The sequence below is a fragment of the Pezoporus occidentalis genome, unplaced genomic scaffold (assembly GCF_034315485.1).
Source record: "Pezoporus occidentalis ecotype Australia unplaced genomic scaffold, CSIRO_AGI_Poc_V1 ctg67, whole genome shotgun sequence".
Classification (NCBI taxonomy): Eukaryota; Metazoa; Chordata; class Aves; order Psittaciformes; family Psittacidae; genus Pezoporus; species Pezoporus occidentalis.
In genome coordinates, this window is record NW_026916019.1 from 2,659,718 (window position 1) to 2,675,063 (window position 15,346).

Sequence of the window (15,346 nt, forward strand, 5' to 3'; positions counted from 1 at the left end):
ATTGTTGGCAGCAGTCCATGTCTGCCTGGCTGGAGGCCAGTTTAAGCTCAGCAGGATGAGCCCTATTGTTCAGCAGACTTGGATTTTGTTAAAGTCTCTAACAGAAATATGTGTCAGGAGATTTGCAGCTATAAATTGAATCATGTTGGTGAGGTTGGGAACTCGCTCAATACGAAATTGAACATTTCGCCATGCCTGTTGCTAAATATGTTTATGCATGTTCCCTCCATGGGTTTCCAAAAAAAAAAAAGGGGGGAAAAAAGAAAAAAAAAAAAAGAAGGAAAAAAAGCTAGACCTGTTGAGCTCTGTCTCTGCCTTATATAGCTGGTGTTTTCTTTGATGTTGAGGGGTTGAAAAATGCAGGAAGGCTTGGTTTTGTGCATTGCAATGTTAAAAGCAAGTCTGTTTTCCCTTTTTTCTCTGTGTGTTGCAGGCAGTCAGATGCCACCGCAGCCTCCTGGCAGCCAGTCAGAATCCAGCTCCCACCCTGCCTTGAGCCAGTCACCAATGCCACAGGACCGAGGTTTGTTAGGTGTGGGGGCTTTTTTAGTTGGTGCCAAATGCAGCTTTTGTTTAAGTCGCACATTAGCAATGTGAGATTTCTTGATTTTTCTTTTCTTTTCCCAGGGAAAATAATGACAATCCTCATTGTAAAAGGCTCAGGGGGTTTCCTTCTCTGGGGAAAGAGCAATTGAATAGCAGGTTTTACCAAAATGTAATTGGAAACAAGCCTTTCTTAAAATACAGTGAATTCCCAGAGTATAAAGGCAGTTTGCTGTAAATACTTGTGTCATGTCTTAGAGAATTCAATATTTGGTTGTCTATCTTAGAATTAAGGTATACAGAAATAGCGTTAGCTATGAGCACTGCAGTTTTGTTACGGTGCTCAATATTCTCATCTGTAATATTTTTACATGGGCACAATAGCTAGTCCTCTAGCCAGTTCTAGGATAAAAATATCTTTAAATATAAAGGGAAATCAACTATTTAGGTCAGATGATTCAAAGATTCGGAAATCTTGCAAGAGAAAACCTTGCAGGCAACAGCACTGTTCTAAAAAGGGTGCTTCCTAGCAAGTGCTTACAAAAATAAACAGAGCTGCTTTTTCTTTCTTAATGTTACTGTTTATAAACTGTAAGCTCTTCTCCTTTTGCCTCCTTCCTCCCTAGCTTAGGGAAGATAGTTGTCATAGTTTTGTTGTGTGACCATACATATGATCAACTGCTGTAAACTGGGCATTCTGTCCATGCAGTGGTTATCATGTGCCAGTGACAAGCTTGCAAAACAGACACATGATAACTGTGATAAACATGGAGTTATTTATGAAATGCTCCTCCTAAAATGTCTTGCTACCAGAAATACTCCAAGTAGCACCATATGGGGATACCATAAATACTGGAAGTTTTCTCACAAGTGAAACAAGTTGAACTCACAGATTGACAAATTTCTGGGATAGCATCCAGGAGGAACTAAGAGGACTCACAAAGCAGTGAGTCTCAATTTTTGCTGGTTTTCTGTGTTGGATGTCCCCTCCTCCAGGAATGCTGATTAATGAGAACATGAAACACAGAATTCCACACTCAGTTTGTTTGTTTTACTTCCTTTTCAGTCATTCTTTGTAGACAGTCAGTTATTGGCGCAGGAACCTATTTTCCCTTCAGAAAGTTGTTAGAGTAACATACGTCTTTAGTGAAATCAAAATTGCCTCAGCACTTGGTACAAATATATAATGCTTTGTGGGATAGTGTCACAAGGCACTGGGAATGGATCAGATTTGAGGCTTTGAACACCCAAGCATCTCAGAAAAAAGTGTACATTTTCTGGCACAATTGGCACTTCTTGGCACAAAATGTTATATTGCCCTGTAATAATTATTTCTGCAGTGTGTGTTCCTCACCTGGCTTTGGGGGACAAGTTAGGCACGTTTGATGGAGCTGAAAGGGTTGAACCTCTCTCCATTGCTGATGTAGAACAAAACTGGAGGTCATTGTGTGGTCAGGTGAGGCAGAGGGATATTCAAAAGTAGAACAGAGTAAGACAGCTGCCATAACTGGGAAGTAAAATTTACAGATTTAGTGTGGTTCTTCCTCTGTGCAGGGGTGTGTGTGTGAGAACTGTGGGTATGTTCTTGGAGAAAACGCGTTTGGGAATGTTGCAGTTTTTGCACTCTTCATACACAAAATCCAGTGTAATACGCATGATCCATGTGACCCAGCTTGTACTAGAAGCCTATTTGTTTCATGCAGCAGATATGAAATATGTAACTAGCTAGGTCATACTGATTTTGCAAAACATGTTCCCCAAAGCTTCTCTAAAGTCTGTGCTATGCTCACATAAACATGCATGCATTCCCTTTTGTGCCCTGTCATTGATTAGAGGCTCCTTTGAAATGGAAAACTTCACCTTTTAAAAAGGCTGCTACATTAGTTGATTCCTTTGCTTGCTTGAACTGCTTTCCACTGAACTTGAAGAAAGGAAGAAGGGGGAATGATGGGGACTCAAAGGGAAGGTGCTTGTCACTTATTGATAAAAACCTGAGCAGAAAATGTTGCTGCTAAGGACACCTGATCCATAGGCATCTGTTACAGTAATTTAAACTCCTGGCTTCCTGATACACTGTCTCCCCAAAAAGAAAAGGAAAATAAAAAGAAAATTAAAACAAAAAAACCCAGAGACCCTTCTTAGGATAAGGTAATGTTTTGTTTAGCACTTCGTATACCAGTTTTTTCTTGTTTAGAGAGAGAATTGAATGAACTAAAGACTACTTATGATTTCTGAAACAGAATCCTCTGCTCTTAATATTGAAACAAGTATTATTTACCAGATACTGTGAATCTTAATTGACAGGTGGAGTGTGAGCTGTAGCACTTTTGCAACCTAAACCGCTACCTTGAACCATTAAGTTTACATGTATTTATTTTGAGAGTGTTTGATTATATTTTACCGTATTTTCCATGGTAACTCAGTACCCAGCTGGGATTTTCATGTTTGCCTGCCTAAGACTGTACATCCCGTCACACAGTGCAGCATGAAGCAAAAAGCCTATTTGTACATGCACATTCTACGTATGGGAGGAGGGGAGTGGTAACGTGTGCATATACTGTAATGGGAATTTCTTGGGGGACTGGATTTTTTGTGCTCTCCAGCTTGCTTCTTATACAGCTTATTTCATATTTTCTGTAATGAGCATAAAAATGCTTACTTTTAAAAAAGAATTTGAAAACGTTTCATGTCCTGCTCAACCTCTAGGACATTTGGACCTGAGTCAGCATAGGTGGAGCATGCTATTCTAGGCAACCCATGTCTGTTCTCATCCCAGAATCGATAACTGGCTGCTGTTGTTTGAAGCCCAATCAATGAAACTTCTTCAGTTCTACCAACACACACTGTCTACCTTGGCAGTAAGAAATTGCATGTACTTTTATGTGCATAACCTATGTCTCAGCTTCTGTGGGCAGGTTACTTGAAGTGCACACCTTAATGGATTGTTGGTGGCAGAATGCTAAGGAGATGGCTAGGCTGTGCAGGGCTGGGGTCAGAAGTCTCCTGGAGAAGCAGGAGTGGCCATAGCTGCTCACCTACATGTGTTTTCAGCTGCTGGTGAATCCCAGCAATTACCGTTACTTGGAGATACCACATGAAAATGTAATCACGGCCAATGAAGCTTATTACTGAAACTTGCTATGCTCTGAGGGGGGAGAAAGGGTTGCATGTTTTGCACTTTGTTTCTGATACGGTTACTCCAGACTTTACTATCATCAAAAGTAGGGGGTTCATTTTTTGTGTTTACTGAAGTCAAGGCTTTTTATAAACTTCAGTTACATCAGCCCCCAGAGGTCGGGCAGTGGTGATGCCACAGCTGTTATAACCATTTGGCAAATAACTGAGGTAGAGTCACTTGACTATATTCTGCTGTATATACTGACCTCATCTGTTTGGGTTTTGAAGCTGTGCTTTGAGGATGTGCTTAGTAGCCAGAACAGCTCAGTGGGTTAGAAGTTACTTGTATTCATCAAACAGAAATCCAGCATATCCAAATTGACCCCTGAATGAGTTTCCTGAAACTGCAGCATGAAAAAGAATCTTTCCATCCTGACCATTAGCTTATACTCCCACTCTTACTTTTGGAACTTAACAGAGATGTCTGCCTGCATATCCGAATACTCACCTATGCAGATACTAATAGGAGAATGTCTGTCACAATAATGTTGAAACAGGCATTTTTACCCCCACAGAGATGCATGGTTTCTTACCTAATTTTGAAAAAAAAATGTAGAAAACTTAACTACTTCTAAGTAGTGCTTTTCATGCTTATGCAGTTGGATATGTACATGTCAGGTTTCAGTCTTACATTAAAATAGTGAATCGGGAGCTCCTGAAAACCATTGAATTTAATGGGAACAGTTAATGACTTTAGGTTATTACTCTAGCAAGCACTCTCATAATGGGGATACTTAAAGAAGCCTTATTTATTAGTGCAAATGTATATGGGTCAGAATTAATTTTTTAAAAATCTTTAATTGTTTTCCCCTTACAGTTTTCACAGCGGTGCATAGTTAAATATTCATGATAATGCTGATGATATGCTAAAGGTCTGAAATAGATCTGGAGTCTCAAAATCAACACAGGTTATTTAACCCTTTTCATCTAATGCACCACTGGGGACTTGCTCAGTGAAATCTCAGAGCACTGGAATAATTAGAAGATAGTAATGAGGATTTAATTAGTCCTTGAGATATGCTGAAATAGGACCACTGAGAACTTTTCTGTTTGGACATGGACTGCAAGCAGAATTGATGCCGTTGCAGCTGCTATGATGTGCTGGAAAATGTATTCCATTGCTGGAGGCAGTTTTCATGGCAGCATTCTGTGCCTGTCAGATCTATGGGGAAAGTGCCCTGAGTAAGCACCTCCAAAATAGTTGAATAGTAGCCTTCCTCTTCTCTATCACCTCCTCCCAGTACCTTTTCTGTTTTCTTTGTTTTATGTTATTCCTTCCGTTCTAGCTTTATTTCTTTTATAGTTGACATGATCCAGCTTTTGAGGATCGTTGTACACTTGTATGCTCTATTAAAAACATAGACAGGGACATGGAGTTAGAAACTGCAGGCTTGTAGGAGTACAGGTGTTATACTAAGCAAAATTTGAATCTTTTTGGTGTAACTGCTTGTAAGGTTTACCTCAGATCTAGTTCTTATTTAGTAATAGATCTTCACAGAAGTGATATTTATCAGTTGCTGCAATGTAGTAAATTTAAATAGCTTTTTTGGCATCCAAGATGTTATCCAGCAAGAGGTAGTAACAGATGGGATGTGAGCAGGCATTTTGATGTTCTCTTTGTGCTTCCCTATAAACACTGAGTAGCAACTGAATTCCTGTAACTGCAGTTTTCTAATTTACCCATTAGATTTCACATTGGTATTTTTCTCCCCTTAACTTTTCTGGGCATGCTTATTTACACGCAGTCATCACATAAATCCCACTGTCATGTATTTTATTCTAACAAAATAGAAATGGTTTTGCTTGCATGGAAGACACAGAATGCCAATCGGGTGTTTTGCGCCTACAATTCCTGATGAGATTTATGGCTTAATACTGACATACGATGGCAGAGATTCTTTTCCCTGAAATCTGTTTTCTTCATAAGAAACCAGAAGGAAGAAAATAGACCAAAGAATTCTTATTGCAACAAAAAAGATACTGTAGTTTGCGTTTAGATCTTAAAAAGTCTTTTTTCCCTGAGAATATGTTTTTTGCTCTCATTTGGGGGTTTGGGATCTATTCAGAGCACTGAGGAGCTAGAGAATAAAATGATTCTTGTCATTAAAATTCTTCTGCTTGCCATGTTAACGATGACACCACTTAAGGTTAAATCAGACTTGGTAATAAGTTTACTTGATGTAGACTGAAGTGTTTCAAGCTCTTGAAGAAAGATGGTTGAGACATGCACTGAGTGCAAAGCCACAGGTATGTTTGAGTGCCTCTTCTGCACGTAGCATTCTCCAAGTGGGTCAGTGCGGAGGAGCTGAGCTCCAGGTGGTGCACAGGAACACCGTGTCAGGCCAGGAGGAAGTCGTTACGCCCAGAAAACTGGGGTTAGAGGAACTGGGCCCTCAACAGCTAGAAAAGTGTATCATATAAGGAGGAAAAGCAGGTTTTACTTGAAACTGTCATACTACCTCAGTAAAACATATCTTTTTCATCACAAAGACATGACTAAATAGGACATGTTGCGTAGGAACATGCAGAGCCACTCAGTATGTGAAAGCAGAGACATGCAGTAGAATTGTGCACTAAACTTCTTTGGTGACTCAAAAAGTTAATTTCTCAGTTTAGTGAGCACTAAATTTATCAAGTCTTTAGAAAGGATCAGGCCATCATTGCTTTTTACCATTTCAGTTTTAATTTGCTTGTAGAAGTGGAAGTGCACAGAAATGTAGTGTTGCGTGATAAACAAGTTTTTTGAATGTATACACACTCTACATTCTTCTTTGCTATAGTGCTTCATTTGCACTATACTATTCTTTGCTATTTCAATTGCAGTGGCACCCAAGACCGCCATCTTTCTACCTGTTTTTATTGTACTACGTTATGTAGCAATGCACAGCAAAAATGCTTACGATGTGTCTACTTTGACTAGCAGTCATTTGAGATAAATGGTTACCGGTTTTCACTCTGAGCTGTGGGAGTGAATAGTTTTGTGTCTGTCTCAAGCATTACAGGAAGACCTGCTTTTCTTGCCCAAAAGTATTAGTAATGATGTTACTCCGCCAAACCAGGTTAATTCTTAAATCAGTCAGTTGCCATTTCAGGGTGCTGGTTTCAGACTGTATTTGTATTTCAAACATATATCAGCCGGTCTGTGTTGGGTTGATCTGGTTAGTTGCGGCCTGCAACAGTATTGACTATCTGCAAAAAGGAGGAAAGGGTATGATTTACATATGATAAGCCATTCTGGGAGAGAGGAAGACTGCAGAAGTAGGATTTGAAGTAAATAATAATATCTGGACAATCAAACCCAGACTCAGGTCACCCAAGCAATTTTTTTGTACTAGCAGCTGGTCATTGCTTTCTTCTTCCTGATGTTAAATCTTGTTATACTTGGGGATGAATCTTTATTTCATTTTTTAAACTAAATTGGGGATTCTCTTTTTGAAATCAGGGAGCAGAATTGAATTATTGTGAGAGAGTTTATATAGTTGCCAGCAGAGAAACTTCTCAATAGAAAAGTTTCCACTGACTTCATTAGGCAGCCATCAGATTCCCTGCCTCTGGGCTCTGGGAGCAAGAAAAGCCACAAGAAGTCACTGATAAAGAACTTGAAAGTGACAGTTGATGTTGCTGTCACCATGCTCAATGTAAAGTTACTGGGTACGATCCCACCCCTGGGACAGCTTCCCATCATGGTCTGTAAACTCCACTGATGGGAGCCATCAGTGCTCTGCCTGTTCAACAGCACCATCATTTCCAGTATACTCTGCTCTCTCAGTACCTAAGTTAGCCTTTGTGAGAAGCTTCTCTAAAAATACAGAGCTTCTAATATTAGACCCTTTGTGTCATTTGTAGTTAATATATAAGGCAGTGAGCTGAAATCTATGTAGTGTATATATTAATAGATAACACTGGATAGTTCCTTCTTTCCCAGAGAATCCCAAAAGGCTGCAGAATAATCACTCATCAGGGAACAGCTGCAAATCCAGGAAGGAAAAAAATCAGTCAAATCATAAATCATGGTAAAATATGACAAAAAAAATATTGTTATTTATTCTATATGTGCGCAAGACAGGAAAGACACATTGTGTATATTTTAGTCTTGTCCACAAAATCCATATATATCTCATGGTATTCAATATATTTACTTCATGAAAAGGAAGATCTGAGTTGATCCATGGAACCTTTGAACAGGAGTCTCCAGGGAGGGTAAATTTTTCAAACTTGAAATTTAGACCATTAAGCCTGCAGGCCTTTCACATTACACATTGAAAAGTGCTGTTCCTTCTTTGCTCTCCTCTGTGATTTTCCTAAGTATGCATTTATTAGGGAAACTTAGACAAATGTTGACTGTATAAAGCAGACGGACTCCTCAGTTTTTTAATGTTGCTGTTCAGATTCATTCCAGCAGCTCAAAATACCTACTGAAATTGAGGATTTGCTTTGGGGGCAGTCAGGAGGGTAGGGTGAGGAGCTTTTGTGCTTGCAAGTCACCATTCCCAGATTTTCCAAGCACCATAGTCAAAGCTTCTTGTGTAAGTTATGTTACAGTAACAAATTATATATAAGATGGTGGATGAGCAATGGTTTTTTTGTTCTGTCTATGCACCTCCACAAATGTCTTTCTTTCTTTGCCCTCAGTGTAGCACTTAAATTTACATGAGAAAGCATTATGCAAGGTTTACATTAGGAAAGGCTGGATATTTCTTCCCCAGCTACCATCTGGGTAATCTGTCTGATCCTTCCCCAGATTCTAATTTATCAATGATAGATTATATGAATTTCAAGGCTAGGCAGTAGCAGAGGGAGGTTTAGGGGTGGGAAGCATTTTAACATTATTACATGCTATACATAGACCGGGTTTTGTAATATCAGAGAGAGCAGCAGAGGAGATTCAGCCAGTTAACCTAGTAGCACAGCTGGTAAAACACTAGGGGGTCTGGGTTAAAACCTTAGCTAGGTCATTAGTTTCCATCTTCCCCAAAGCTATTCACATTGTGAAGAGAAGCAGTCAGACAAATAAACAGGGAGGAGACTGTAAGATATATATTAACACATAGTAAAAAATACTTTTAAAGAAAAAATAAAACAATTTCAGCACTTTTTCTTAAAGCAGAGCATTGATCCTTTTGTGAAAAGGCAAAATACTGTAGTGATCTTTGCAGAAAGCCTCAGTTTTGCTATGGTGGTGTTTTCCATAACTGCTGTTACACATAAGCAAAGAAACATCCTTTGTTGAATGGGTGTGAAGAAATATGGTGGCTGTTCTGCAGATGCCAACATGAAAATAAATCATCCAGGTACAAAAGGGAAACTGTGTCACTGGTACTCTGGCCCAGAGAACTTCAGATGTTTTTAGTAGCACCCTGATGGAGTTGGAGATGACAGGGTTTATGTGGGCTGAAAAAAGAGCTCAGTGTGGAAGTTAGATTTTTTTCATGGTTAATAGGGAAACAATTAAGAACTTTCTCCTAAAAACTTTTGGAGGCTTTTTTAAATTAAAGAGGTTGTGATTGGAGAAATAAATGAGGATTTAAAAATTTTTCTGTTAGGTTTTATAAGAATAAAAAGCATTATCAAGGTTATTATCCCTTCTGTTAGAGGCAAGAGAATAAGCCTCTTAATTTTTCCTGTGTCAGTGGTCTTACTACATTTTTTTATGCTCCTGTCCTTCAGTTGTCCAAGTTGCTTGTCAGCAGAAGTGTTCACCTGGTGCCAGGGATATTAGTAATATCCTCATGTTTTCGATACCGAAGTACTGCTCTTGTCATCTAACAGGTTCATACCAAAGCCATCCGAAGATGCTGTATCGGTGCAGTGCTGTAGCTTAGCCGTGCTAAATACGGATCAGATCTTGTTTGCCATCTGTTTATAAAGGTGTTTTATTTATTATTTCTTTTACCTGCCTATTAATTGCACAGGAATGTTGAGAATTGGTATTTGTATCATCTAAATGAGGTTGACACTGCAAGCTGATCTACGCATGCTCACCAGTCTTGCAGAGTATATTACCAAATTGAATGTTACATGTATGACAAACGTAGTTTCATATGTGCTGTCACTAGTCCAGATGGGCATGTTTTTAGTAAAGCTGTCTTCTGGAAAGTGAGAGTAGGAGCTGAGGTATCTTGAACATAAAGAAATCTTGTGCCTGCTTGCTCTAGAGGCCAGTTTTCATATACCACCCACATGGTTTCACTTGGGTTGTATTCTGGTACTTCAGTCAAACCTTTCCCAGTTTCTTCACTGATGTTACTTGTTTAGACTTGTATAAAATTTTTTGTCTGCTTATATTTTTTCCAGTATCTAAATCTCTCACTGTGTCCTTCTTAATGTAGATTTTTAATAGTACCTTACAGGAATACCATGCCATTCTCTGCCAGTGACTCTAAGTAGCTTATGGCCACATAATGCTGGCCTCTCAAAGTAATGGCACAACAGTATTTTCTTAGCTCCTACAGTCCATAAGCTACTCATTCCCAGGTCTGATGACACCATTTGAAGACGTTTGTTCTAGTACTATCAGCAGTCTCTGCAGACAACCTGGTTGCATATTTGGGGTCCTGGTGTCTCAGGCTTATGCAAGAGTAACCAACTATTTTGATGACTAGAACACTTCATTAATGTGTGAATGTTATTCTGTTGGATGTTTCTTTGCACTGCTCTGAGGTGCTGACTGTGGACATGTTCAGCTGGGCAAAACCCCACGCATAGTTCACCAGTCCAAACACTTCCTGAGCTGTCCTTGCCACTTGAGATGGGTGGGATAGTGAGAATTTCAGTCTAACTGTGATCTTCCTGAGCATCCTGCCATGCTAACAGGTTGCCAAATTTTATTATACTCACTGCACAGGATAGTGGTTTTGTTTGTTCAGCTTTACCCTGTCACTTCTTGTCTCAGTGTTGTTTACCCATGGATGAGCTCCGTGAAGTCACCGCTTTAGATCCATCTCATTTCTGTTGTATTCTCTGGTGAAAATCCTGAGATAGTGAATACAACCCAAATGGCTGTCTGCAGAAGGAAAGTCTGCCAAAATTTGTCATGGGTGTGCAAACATTTGCTCTTTTTTCCCAAGGGTACTGACCCAGTGCCTTACTAACGTACCAAGCAGTGGAAATTTGTGTGATTCTCCACATACACGTTTTTCTCTGTAGGTAGTGGAAAATACCTCTTCTCAAATATTTATCTTATAAACTGAATTGTAAGTAGAGAATTTTACATTCTTTTTCTCTAATTATTTGATGATTAGTGAATGCATCCAGTCTTTTTCTGCTCTTCTTATTCCATGATTTTCAGAGTAATAAGCCAATATAGCCCCTTCTTTAGCCTCTGCTCTTGAGCAAGGAGAACTTCAGAATATACTCAGAATATACTCAGAAGAGTTCCTCAGTTGTTTTGGTCCCATGCTCTGTCAGTAAGTATGCCTCTCTAGAAGGAGCGATAGCCTGATGTATTTTTATCTTACGTAAGTTCTTTTTTACAAAGTACCATTGCAAGTTCTATCATTCCTCATTTTTTGTTTATCAAATGTGTAATTTAATAGTGACCTCCTATCACTGTAAGCTCCAAAGTTTTCCTGAGCTTAAAATGAGTATGTGTTCCATGTGTTTTCAGGTTTAATTCATTCATGAAAATCAATGCAGTACTCCTGGCTAAATCAAAAGACCTCTCATTGACCATGGGTTAAGTGTGTGCCAGTAGGCAGTTGCTGTCTGTCAGCTGATATGCAATAACTTGTTACTTTGCAGTCATTTCCTTTGTGTTTGAGTTCTTGCTTTCCTGAAAGGGTTTTGATTTTTTTTTTTTCACATTCAAGCTAAGACTTTAAAATAGCAAAATAATCCATCTGAGGTTTTGCAGCAACACCCAGCACATTCAGTGGGTGTCTTTCATGGTTAGTGCTAAGGAGATAACAGCATTCAAGAAACAGTTGATTTTATATTGGGCAGTGTGCAAATGTAATTAAGACAACCTTAGTGCATAATTTCATGAAGCTTTAGTAATTTACTGTTGTTGGTCTGGTGTGTGTGCATATGCATATATGCATAAGGGAAAAAAGATGATTTTAAATGTTTTAACAAAGGCATCATAAATGGTATTACCTATATGATGTACATTACCAGAGTATTGTGTGCAGTTCTGGTGTCCTCAACATAAAAAGGACATGGAACTGTTGGAACAAATCCAGAGAAGGGCCACGAGGATGATCAGGGGACTGGAGCACCTCCCATATAAAGACAGGCTGAGGAAGTTGGGGCTGTTCAGCCTGGAGAAGAGAAGGCTGCCTGGAGACCTCATAGCAGCCTTGCAGTATCTGAAGGGGGCCTATAGGGATGCTGGGGAGGGACTCTTCATTAGGGACTGTAGTGATAGGACAAGGGGTAACAGGTTAAAATTTAAACAGGGGAAGTTTAGATTGGATATAAGGAAGAAGTTCTTTCCTGTTAGGGTGGTGAGGCACTGGAATGGGTTGCCCAGGGAAGTTGTGAATGCTCCATCCCTGGCAGTGTTCAAGGCCAGGTTGGATGAAGCCTTGGGTGATATGGTTTAATGTGAGGTGTCCCTGCCCATGGCAGGGGGGTTGGAACTAGATGATCTTAAGGTCCTTTCCAACCCTAACTATTCTATGATTCTGTGATTCTATGTTAGTACTGTGCAGGACAACAGAAGCTTCTTGTTTGTCTTCTCCTTATCAAAGGAGCAGAAACTTCTATCGTAAGCATTACCCATTTTATATTTTTTCTCTATATTTTGCTGAAAAGGAAGAAGAAAAATACGCTGCTGCCTGACCAGTTTTAAACCTTGTATGGATTTTTATTTTAGTTACAATGTGTTATTGTTAATAATGTTAACAATGTGAATTGTTAATAATATGCTACTGTTTTATTTAGAACTAAAAAAATTCAAAGATGGTGCTACAAGGTTAAATTGGGTTGTAATAAAAACAACCATTCTTTAGGAACATAAATGTAGCATAAAAAGTAACTAAAAAGGAAGATAGTATTTCTGGCAGACTCACTTTATTCAACTGCTCCTGAAATAGCTTAGTTTGCCAAAATCCACTCAAGTGTTTTTTTCAGTAAGTAATCCCTTGTTGTGATGGAAAGTAAAGCATCATCTGTACCTCTTTTATCACTAATGCTAAAGGAAAGGAGTAGATTTGTTCACTGATGAGCATGTTGTGATTGCAGTTTTTAATGTCTTAACTCACAGCTTGCTCTTAGCAGTTTATTTAAAAGAACCACCTTGTTGTCGCAGAGGTTGACGTGTCAGATGTACTCTGTTGAATCACTCCACTGCCTTTACTCCAGGGCAGCCCTAATGTAATCCTACTTCCCTTCTTTACAAAAGCAAACTTTATCTTAGATCTAATTTTCTGGAAAGAAAATTTATTTCTTTTTGTATCAGTTATAAATGAAGTTGAACGCTAGGCAAAATATCTGTAAATAAGGAAAAATGAATGTATGCCAGCTGCTCTCTTTCATTTCTAATATGATTTCTAGAATTGATGCTGTTTTCTCTTTATGATGCAAGAATGTTAACGTCTTGACCAGGAACCCTTTTTCTAAGACATCTGAGTGTTTTGCAGATATTCAAAACACTTCAAACTCATGCACTGATCTCTGAACATGCGCTGGGCTCTCTCAGAGCTAGGAGGAGGATAGACTCCTCTGTTATAACAGAATCAAGATCACAGTAGGGTCCTGATCTTACCTTCTCCTCCACATAGCATCTGTAGCTGAAATGACTCCTCTCTGAGAGCTGTCTGACACCTTCTGGGATGATGAAACTTATGCCTCAAGTCAAAAGCTGTTAAGGAATCTGTTCGTTCTTGCTGTGTTAATCAACATCTCCCCAGACTAAGGCCAGAGTGTGAGTTTGAGTAGTATCACAAGTTACCTCTGCTGATGAATTACTGGTGTCCCCACGACATAGGTTTGGCTGATGCCTTTGAGCACTCCCTGAGCCATAGCTCACATGGATAAGGCATCACAAGGGGCTGTGCGCAGAAGTCATACAGATAGGACTATCAGGATTGAGTGGGAAGGTCTAGCTGGATGGACATGGATGTGCTACCTGGCTCTCCAAGCCCAGGAATGGTCCTGGCATGTTTTATTTATGACTGTGCACATAGCCACACAGTCCATTCCACAGCATTAGAAAGGATTAGAAGTTTCCTGAAGAAGAGGTCATTTGAGTGGAAACATTTATTTCACCTCTTACTCTAGTCCTTTCAGGAGCCCTTCTGACAGCAGCTGAGCTGGCTAGAACTGGTGTTCTCCTTGTTCTTCATTAGACATTAGTCCATGTTCTCCATTAGACATTAGTCCATGTTCTCCATTACATTCAACAACCAGCAGTCTCTTTTCATCACTGCTAGAAATCACTACAACCTGTACAAACGATAGCTTTTCAATGTGTCGTCCATCCTTGTGGTGTTAAGAAAAGTACTGCCTGTGATAATAACTGAGCTGAAAAAACTTTAGCCACTAACACAATGTTTGGAAAGTTTTTTTGCATAGGTTATAAGGCCCACGGTGAACAGAAAACCCTCACTTCTGTACTAGATACTGTCTTTATAATAAAAAACTTGGTGTGACCAGTACAGAATTTTTCATTTAAATGGATCCCATGAGTGTGACACATATGGTGTACGTGTGTCGGGGATGCAAACATTTATTTCATACAGATGCACAATTGTATTAGGTTCCTAAATTAGTTACAGCACTATCGCCAAAAGACACCGGCTTTGCAATGAGGTTTGTGTGCATAGTGGAACCATTTTAGAAATCAAGGGGTCTGTTTCAAAATAAAGCTAAGCGGAGAAAGTCATACAAGCTTCCTTTGCACAAGTGTGGAGTTTTCCAATCAGGACAGGCCAGTTTCCAAGCCACCATTTCACCCTGGGCTCTTTGCCATGCTGCATGCCATCGTGTGTTTCCCGGCTTCCTCCAGAGCCAGTGCTAGGCTCTGACTTTGCACTTCAGGTGTGATCAAATCCGCTTGTCTTGGGGCTTGCAGAAAGACCAGGAGAACTCTGTACATACTCTGTCAAACATTACAGTTGGTAGTTCTAGCATGTTATGGTTGAGCTGATCATAGCACAAAAGAACTGGGCACAAGGGGGTGCAAGATCATCTCGGCTCCTGTTTTTTCTCCTTACAACCTGCAGCATTGAGCTTGTTGTCTCTCTGACAGGGGATTAGTGGATGGGTAAGTATGCTAAATAGGAAGGGTTTGTGGAGGGCTCAAAAATTGCTTACAGGTGCTTGGACTTAAAGCCTTATCTCTGGTAAAATACACACCGCCTTTCATTTCTACATCACAGAACCTGTTTGTCACCAGTGAAAAAAACAGGGAGGCTGACCCACAGAAAGGCTGGGAGGTCGTTCACCCAGTGTCACCTACTGTGTCACTGACAGCAGCGTTAGGATGAGAAACTTACTGTTTTGAGTTCAGGGCATGCTGGTTGGGGCTGTGGCTCCCACAGAGAGACTGCTGAAGGCAGCTGCCTGGTTGTGGGAGCTCTAGCACCTCAGTGTTTTCAGTTGTGAATTTGATCATGTATCTTTGTGTGGCTGAGAAAAAATTACCACTCTCCATTAACCAGATCTGTGTGATGTGTAATGCTGA

General features: G+C 39.8%; 1 protein-coding gene across 8 annotated transcripts in view; it reads left to right on the top strand.

The window, feature by feature from the left end:
- Nucleotides 1–15,346, top strand: part of ARID1B (AT-rich interaction domain 1B) — a 329,485-nt gene that overhangs the window by 245,957 nt on the left and 68,182 nt on the right. For 7 of the 8 annotated variants that reach the window (XM_062640854.1, XM_062640859.1, XM_062640855.1 and 4 more), the window contains one exon: nucleotides 434–523. The exons of the other annotated variant lie outside the window; for it this stretch is intronic. In XM_062640854.1, coding sequence (XP_062496838.1) covers nucleotides 434–523 — 90 coding nt within the window. The remainder of the gene's footprint in view (nucleotides 1–433; nucleotides 524–15,346) is intronic. 8 annotated transcript variants of the gene reach the window in all.